Raw genomic sequence first — 8,842 nt, forward strand, 5'->3', positions numbered from 1 at the left:
AGCTCCTCCTGGTCTTCAGCAGAAACCTGCTTCCCTTTGGCTCCCACTCCACCCCGCTCCTCCCCTGGAGGAGGAGCTCTGCCCTCTTAGCTGCAGGAGTGAAAGCTCTCGCCTTTTATACTGCGGCCTTGTGAAGACTTGAGGGTTGTCCCCCAGACCCCTCATATGCTGGAGAGACCCAGGAGACCGAGTTCTCGCTCTGACTGCACCACTGATGAAGCCGGAGCAGACCCTTCCTCTCTCCGAGGGAGCCTCAGCCCCCTCATTTGGTGGGGCACTCGCACAGTGGTCTTCTGAGGCCTCCCAGTCAGAGAGGGGGAGCGGGGAGGAGGGGGAGGCCCTGAGCACCCCCTCCCCCCTCTCCCACCCTCCAGAGTGGGTCCACCTGCATCTGCCTTATATATTGGCTTCCTCGGAAGGTTTCACATGATAACAGGCTTCTATGGCCAAAAGAAGCTTGAAAACGTCCAAGGGGCTGTGCTCTTTCAAGGCTCTGGGGCGCAGTTTCAGATTCTCTAGCAGACTGGCTTCCCCAGGCCTAACCAGCAGGTGTGGACATCTCCGGGGGATGGCCCAGTTTGGGGGGAAGGCAGCCCTGGGCAGCACCCCAAGCCGCACCCCGATTCCCAGCAGTGGCCACTGTGTCTGTGACCTGAGGTTTCTGCTCTGGGACTTTGCAGACCTCAGGCTGCTGGAGTCAGACCCGGAGTCCATCGGCCGCCACTTTGCTTCCAACAGCAGCTCAGTGGCAGCCGCCATCCTGGTGCCTTTCATCGCCCTCATCATTGCCGGCTTCGTGCTTTATCTCTACAAGCACAGGTATGGGGCAGGGACAAGAGGGCCCACAGCAGGTGCCCCGCCCCGCCCCGGACCCTGACCCCCCCACCCCACCCCACCCCAGAGCCTCCCTCTCCCCGTTAGAGCCCTGAGTCTTTCTTGACAACTTGTTCCTGCTCTACATCGCTCCCAGGAGAAGACCCAAAGTTCCGTTCAATGGCTACGCTGGCCACGAGAACACGAATGTTCGGGCCACGTTTGAGAACCCGATGTACGACCGCAACATCCAGCCCACAGACATCATGGCCACCGAGGCGGAGTTCACAGTCAGCACGGTGTGCACAGCGGTATAGCCCCCAGGCCTGGCTGCCATCGCCGCCGCCACCGAGAGCCCCGCCCCGGCAGCCGGTGAGCCCCGCACCCCTGTAGACGTGTCCAGCGTGAGGGGGATGGAGTGCCCGCTCCTGCCCTGTGCCAGCCACTGAGGCTGGCACCTCCCTACGCCTGGGACAGGGACCCTTGTCACCCCCTTTACAGATGGGAAAACTGAGGCACAGAGAAAGGAATTAACTTGGCCAAGATCACAAAGCTAGCAAGAAGTAGGATGGCAGGATCAGAATCCAATCCCAGGCAGGGGGCTCCAAGACTGTGCTCTTAGCCACTGGGCTCAGCAAAATATCCAAGCAGGTGTATTAGTCAGAACCCTCCAGAGAGAAAGAGACATATATATACACAATATATGCATATGTATGTCCATATATATATATAAACTCTCAAGATATGTGTGTGTATATATATATATTGTGTTTGTATTATATACATAGATACAGAGAAAGAAGGAGAAATTTATTTTCAGGAATTGACTTACAGGATTGTGGGGCCAGCAAGTCTCAAGTCCACATGGCAGGTCAGCAGGCTGGAAATTGCATCAGGGGCTGAAGTTGTGATCTTGAGAAAGGCAGTCTGGAGGCAGAATTCCTTCTTCTCAAAGGAGACCACAGTCCTTTCTCTTAAGGCCTTCAACTAATTGGTGAGGCCCACCTAGATTATGGAGGGTAATCTGTTTTATTCCAAGTCTACTGATTTAAATGTTAATCATATCTAAAAAAAATTCCTTCAGTGCAACAGCTAGACTGGTGTTTGACCAGGCAGCTGGACCCGAGCCTAGGCAGGTTGGCATATACAGTTACATCACCTAGAACATCATAGACAGATCGACACCATATTTGGCATTAAGCAAGACAGATGGGCCTCCGTTACATAGACAGAGGGGAGGACACACACATGGAGGCTCCTAAGGGTCCACTGGACGCTGTTTCTCACACACACATACACACACAGACGTGTGACCAGGAGGAGCTGATGAATCTGGAAGGTGTCTTCTTTCCCCGCTGTGTCCCTTCTCACTGATATCCCTTCCTCTGGGGGCTGAGAACTTGCAGGAAGGGCCCCCACGAGGTGTGCCATGTTGTCTTCCACAGACATTGCTTTCTGGGAGGCCGGGCCCTCTCTCAGGTGCCTCCCCAACCTTAGCACACCCAGCTCTGGAGAGAAGCATCCCAGGGCTCCAGAGAGGTGGGGTTCCAACAGGGCACAGGGGTCATCAAGCAGAGCCTAGGCCAGGGACAGCTCTGCCTTACAGGCCCCCGTCTGCGTCAGCATTTGCGATGGGCCGTCCCTGGAGGGGGCAGGCGCCGTGGGCAAGGGTGTAGGCTGACAGGACTGGCAGGGCTGGGAAATGCCAGGGCAGCTAGACTAGTGAGAGGGATTGTGAAGTCTCCACCCCGCCCTGACTGCCTCCTCACACCAGCTCCCTGAGGATTTTCAGCACTTCAGCCAGAGGCCCAGACCACACACGCAGTCAGGGCTGCCACCCTCAAACCTCCCTGCCTTAAGCTCTCTGCCAGCTGCCCTCGACCCTCCCCATCCCTCTCTGGGTCCACTTTTTTCCTCTAGATCATTTCTGTTGCTTAAGCCTAAGCTTAAAAGTGTAGGTATTAAAAAAAAAAAAAAAAGTGTAGGTATTAAGATAACTTATACATAAAGAAATAAAAATTATTTTCAGAATATATAAGTGAAGTGAAAGTTGTTCAGTCATATCCAACTCTTTGAAAACTCATGGACTATACAGTCCATGGAATTCTCCAGGCCAGAATACTGGAGTGGGTAGCTGTTCCCTTCTCCAGGGGATCTTCCCAACCCAGGGATTGAACCCAGGTCTTCCACATTGCAGGCAGACACTTTACTATCTGAAACACCAGGGAAGCCCATAAATTTATTATTACGTGGCCATTATTATTATATTTACTTCTTTCCTTCTGATTTTGAAAGAAGTTAAAACCATCTTCCTGGGCCCCTGAAAGAGTAGTAGCCCCATAGGCTCGGGGGATCCTGTGGCTGACAGGTAAGTCGGCCCTGCCTGGGGAAAATGTGACATTAGGAAGATACATAGTCTTCTGTGTACATTTCCTACCTGTATCCCCACCCTCAGTTCAGGAAGATTAAAAATCAAAGGTAAGGATCAAGGCAACTAATTGTTTTCCTTCTCTCCCCTTTGTTCCTTCTCTGCTTTGCCTCTCTCCTCCCGCCTTTTTTCTGCTGCCATCCCCCACCCGCTGCCCCTCTTGTTTTGCAAACTCTGGTGCCACGTGTTTGCACGCAGTTCTCCAGGGGACAGGAAGTAAGCTCCCCTGGCACAGTGCCCAGTGCCCATCTTCGTCTGTCTCTCTGCCCGTGTCTGCTACCACTGGGACTTGGGCCCTCGCCCTGCCGCCATCTGCCCCTGCCACCCTGGAGAGGACGCCCACTCTGCCCTGACTGGGGGCCCTAAAGGAAGAAGGGCCACCGCGGGAGGAAGGAAGTTGTGGATTGAAAAGAGCAAAGGATGTTGTGGGTGTGTACGTGTGTGTAGGGCCTGAACGCACACAGACCCCTCTCCTTTATGTGAGTCCTACGGAAGAGACCACAGAAGCTTCAAAAAGTGAATTGTGTGTGAAAGATGCCCCTGCTCCCCCCACAAACACAGAGAAGAGGAAAGACGATGCACTGGAGATGTTAGCATCCTCTGGCGGTCGGTACCCGGAGACCAACTGCAGAAAGACAGCAAGGATTACCCCCAGGGCAGAAAACGATCTGAAGAAATCGTCTGGAAATCAGTTTCTTGTATTTTTTTCCTAACATAATTTTATTGAGTTCTAAACCCAGTGAATTCAAAAGTCCTCCTAGGTCAAAGGCAACAGTGAAGAAGTAGGGCTTGTCACGGGAAGGTAAGGGCAGGAAGCCGGCCAGAAGCCCCAGGTCAAGTCTGGCTGGTAACTGACAAAGAGAAGAGAAACAAGCATAGCCCAGACAGGGACAGCAAGTCTGCAGGCATCAGGTTGGTGCTGGAAGGGACAGGAGAGCAGACCTAGCCCAGCGTTCAAAAATAATGGCTTCCGGGGACCGAGTTTATCCTCTGCGCCTGACACTTTAGGCAGATCGTTTCTAGACTGTACAGTGACCAGGGAGGGTAGGAAACAGTATTCTGGATGGATGAGAAGGCAGAACGTGAAGAGATGTGAGCCACACGGTTAGTAAGTGTGCGTCTGGTTCCAAAGTCCACTATACCAGCTGCCAGAAACCCAGGTCTCCCGGGGGTAAGAGTGGGTGAATCTCCAAGTGGAACTGTGGCCCGGGCCGGTGGGCCGACAGGGGCTCCGTGTGTCCTCTCTGGATTCCATCCTCTCCGTCTTGGCAGCATCAGGGCAAGGATGGTACCCCAGGCTTCCTGGAGCTGGTGCTGGCCCCTTGGCTCCCTACAGCCCCTCATCATAGCAGACAGAAGCCCTAGAAGCTCCTAAATCAGAAGAATGGAGTGAATGAGGCACATCGTCTCCAGCTCCTTGCAAGCAGGTTTGATTTACTTTGAGTTTCCTCGTGCTTGGGTCATTGATGAATTATATTTAAGTATTGCTGAGAAGCTAATGAGTTTGGGAATCAAACTGCGGCACTTAAGAGTCACTTTCTCTGTCCTCGGCAAGGACCCCATGGGCTCAAGCCCCTGTGCATGTGTGACCTGCTGGCCTCAGAAGTTCAGATCACAGACCGAACCCAGGAATGACAGAAACATACAGGAGGGACGCCTGGCTTGTAAGCAGAGTCTGAGTCAGAACCCTGAGAGCTGACTCACGTGTAAATGGGCTGAAGATGCGACTACAACTGGCAAAGGCAGGAGCCCAGATGCCCGCACCTGCTCTTGGATCACAGCATCCCCGGGCTTGGCCAGTTCAGACACACACCCCCATACGCTCACCTCTCTCTTTCTCTGGAAGCAAATGCAGGAAGCTCTTTGGCTGCTCCCTCCCTCCTTCTTACACTCCTGGGAAACCAACCAGTGGACTCCTCCTCCAGCCCTGCCTCCGCCCCTCCCCTTGTGAAGCCCCAGGAGATGCCCATGGAGCACGTGCTGGTGGGGCGCCCAGCACTCTGCTCTGCATTCCCTTTTCCACCTCTGGCATTTTCTCTCCACCTCCAGAGGCTTGGAAGCAACCAGGGCAGACTAGGCCCTTCGCCCGCCATTCACACCATGTACCCACCACCATCCCATGAGGTTAAAAAAAAAAAAGTAAAACAAAAACAACAAAAAAAATCTTTTGTACAGAGATATATTTTTATTATACAAAGTTTGTACAGTACCAAAAAAGAAAGAAAAAAAAAAGGTGTAAATTTTTTTTCATTATTGTAGGTAAATGGTAGTGGAAGCCTTTTTTGTAAATGTAATAAAAATGTATAAATATGGTTTTCAGAAAACATCAAGTGCTGTAAATATGTAATCTACACACCTTCTTGGCTTGTCTGCAGTATATACATTTAATTTATCTGTCTCTGTATATGAGGCTTCCCCCTGGGGTCCTGCATTATGGTACTTTCCTGAATTTGAAAGCAATTTTAAATTTTTTGAATTCAAATAAAATATAAATTTTTGCATTGGTTTTCTTACATTTTTATGGACTTTTTCATGGCTTAGGGGCAAGTGTTTGGGAAGGAGAGGAAAGACATATGTGAAACTAAAAGCCAAGAGGGAAAAATATGGAAATCTCTTTCTTAAATGACTTTGCGTTGCCTCTGGTATATGTTGGGAACATCCAGAAAAAGTGAGTGTGGAGGCACCATATGCAAAAAATTAAACCAAAATGGATCAAATACCTAAATGTAAAACCTAAAACTATATGATATTTACAAGAAAACATGGGAAAGCTTTGTGACACTGGACTTGGCAATGATTTATTGGATATGACACCAGAAGTACAGGCAACAAATTTTAAGGGCGTTCCCTGGTGGCCTAGTGATTGGGATGCCAGGCTTTCACTGTTTTGGTCCAGGTTCAATCCCTGGTCTAGGAACTGAGATCCCACAAGCTGCGGAGTATGGCCAAAAAACAACCACAGGCAACAACCTAAAACAGATGAATTGGACTTCATAAAAATTTAAAACTTCTGAACATCAAAGGACACAGCAGAATATAAAGGCAATTTATGGAGCAGGAGAAAGTATTTGCAAATCATGTATCTGATAAGGGATTAATATCCAGAATATATAAAGAGTTACTACAACTCAACAACAAAAACAAATAACCTGATTTGAAAGTGGGCAAATGACTGGACAGGGGCTTCCGTGGTGGCTCAGGTGGTAAAGAATCTGCCTGCAATGCCGGAGACCTGGGTTCAATCCCTGGTCCAGGCAGATCTAGAGAATAGAATGGCAACCCACCCCAGTATTCTTGCCTGGAGAATTCCATGAACAGAGGATCCCAGTAGGCTACCGTCCGTGGGGTCACAAAGAGTCGGAGACGACTGAATGACTAACACACAAATGAGCTGACAGACATTTTTCCAAAGAAGATGTAAAATGGCCAATATGCACACGAAAAGATGTTCAGCATCACTAATCATTAGGGAAATGCAAATCAGAACCACAGTGAGAGCCACCTCACGGCCGTTAGCATTACTATCAAAAAGAAAAAAGAGAAAATAAGTGTTGGTAAGAATGTAGAGAAATTGGGATCCTTGTGCTCTGTTAGTGAGATGTAAAACGGTGCAGCCCTTATGGAAAAGAGTGTGGAACTTCTTCAGAAAATTAAAAATTGAACTACCATATCATCCAAAAATTCCATTTCTGTATGTCCAAAGAAAATGAAATCACTGTCTCAAAAAGATACCTTTACTCCCATGAATTTCAGTATTATTCACAATAGCCAAGGTATGAAAATAAGTGCCCATTGATGGATAAAGAAAATGTGTGTGTATGTGTATATATAAATATATACATATATATATCTCCTCACATCTCCTTGATGGTGAGTTGTAGTAACTCTTTATATATTCTGGATATTAATCCCTTATCAGATACATGATTTGCGAATACTTTCTCCTGCTCCATAAACTGCCTTTATATATATATATATATATATATATATATATATATATATATATATACATACATAAACAGTGACATAAATAATAATGTTTTTAATTATAGTGATGCCCAGGTCAGCTCAGGACAGGATCCTGGGGACAAAGAAGCTGCTCCCCTTCAGGGATGGGGCTTAGTCTGGACTGAGGAGGTCAGGGTCTAAGGATCACAGTCCTTTAGACAGGCAGGTGGCTTAGGCAGCAGGAATCTATAGCAGAGAAAGGCCAAATCAGGAGGGTCATCCAGGAGCAAAAGGCACCCAAAGAGATGTGAGGAAAGAAAGTAAAGGCTAGTAAAAACCAGGAGTCTCCTTCTCTAAATGCATACAGTAAGCCCCCCACATATGGAACCTTCATGTTTCGAACGTCCGAAGATACAAACGTGCCCCCATATGCCAGCAGTTCTACCGTACTGTAAGATTTAAAACGTTTGCTTTATTTTTCTGTTTGTTAGTTTTTTTATGTGTTATTTGTGTGAAAAGCATTATAAACATACTACAGTACAGTACTATATAGGTGATTGTTGGGTAGCTAGGCTAGCTTTGTTGGACATAACAAATTGAACTTACGAACGTGCTCTTAGAATGCACTTGTATGCAGTGGGTTTACTGTATTACACATCACCATTTTCATGGAAAATACATCCAGGCTTCCTTCAGTTCCCAATGCCCACTATCCTGGCTCCCTTCATCCCCCAGTCACCTCAGCAACCTGACTTACATGAACTTTCCCAGTCTGAAAAATGGCATTTCATCTGGAATGTAATGCCTTGTTTTTATCTTCCAGCCACAGGGAACCAGCCCTCCCATCAGGGATGTCGGGTAGCTTGGCTGGGGCTCAGGGTCAGGAACTGGACTGTTGTAAAACACAGGTAACTGCTGGATTAGGAACTAGGCGAGCAAAGGAGCAAGTATTACATCTAAGTTTCAAGTACACATTCACCCAGCATGGAAACACTCTAAGATAAATTGCAGACAATTTCTAAACATGCTTTAGGATGAGGAACACTTCCAAACACCATGCGTGGACAGGATTTCATAAGCCTGAGGATGTAAAGGGACAGTGCCTGTGAGACAGGCTATGCTCTTCCTATAAGATCATCTAACTCTGAACAAAGAGCATGCCATTGAACCAAGACCCCAAATCACTCCATCCCTCTCTCCAATAAGATCACCTGTTATTCCTGGTCTAGAAAAACCCTATATGCTAATTTTATCATGAACAGAAAAGGGACACCTAACGTGTGTACAATGCTTCTATAAGAACGAAACAAAATAAGTAGGAAAATATTTTAGTTCATGAAAATACTCCCCTGAAAAACAAAGAAGAATCTTCTTTAACACACATTCCAGGGACTTCCCTGATGGTCAAATGGTTAAGACTCTGTCTGCCAATATAGGGGATACGAGCTCAATCGCTGGTCCAGAAAGATTCCACATGTCAAGGGGCAGCTGAGCCGGTGAGCCACAATTACTCAGCCCACACTCTACGGCCTGTGAGTCCATGTGCTGTAACTACCTGAGCACCCTGGAGACTGCTTCCCAACAAAATAAGCCACCTCAATAAGAAGCCCACACACCATAACAAAGACCCAGCAAAACCAAAAATAAATAAAA

At 47.9% G+C, this 8,842-nt stretch overlaps 1 protein-coding gene across 3 annotated transcripts in view; it reads left to right on the forward strand.

The window, feature by feature from the left end:
- The window catches only part of CSMD2 (CUB and Sushi multiple domains 2), a 689,612-nt gene extending 683,870 nt beyond the window's left edge, over positions 1 to 5,742 (forward strand). For all 3 annotated transcript variants that reach the window (XM_027537922.1, XM_027537923.1, XM_027537924.1), the window contains 3 exons: positions 681 to 819; positions 971 to 1,185; positions 3,440 to 5,742. In XM_027537922.1, the coding sequence (XP_027393723.1) occupies positions 681 to 819; positions 971 to 1,130 (299 nt within the window). In that variant the 3' untranslated portion in view covers positions 1,131 to 1,185; positions 3,440 to 5,742. The remainder of the gene's footprint in view (positions 1 to 680; positions 820 to 970; positions 1,186 to 3,439) is intronic.
- Positions 5,743 to 8,842: the final 3,100 nt, after the last annotated feature.

Source organism: Bos indicus x Bos taurus, chromosome 3 (genome assembly GCF_003369695.1).
Source record: "Bos indicus x Bos taurus breed Angus x Brahman F1 hybrid chromosome 3, Bos_hybrid_MaternalHap_v2.0, whole genome shotgun sequence".
Taxonomy (NCBI): domain Eukaryota; kingdom Metazoa; phylum Chordata; class Mammalia; order Artiodactyla; family Bovidae; genus Bos; species Bos indicus x Bos taurus.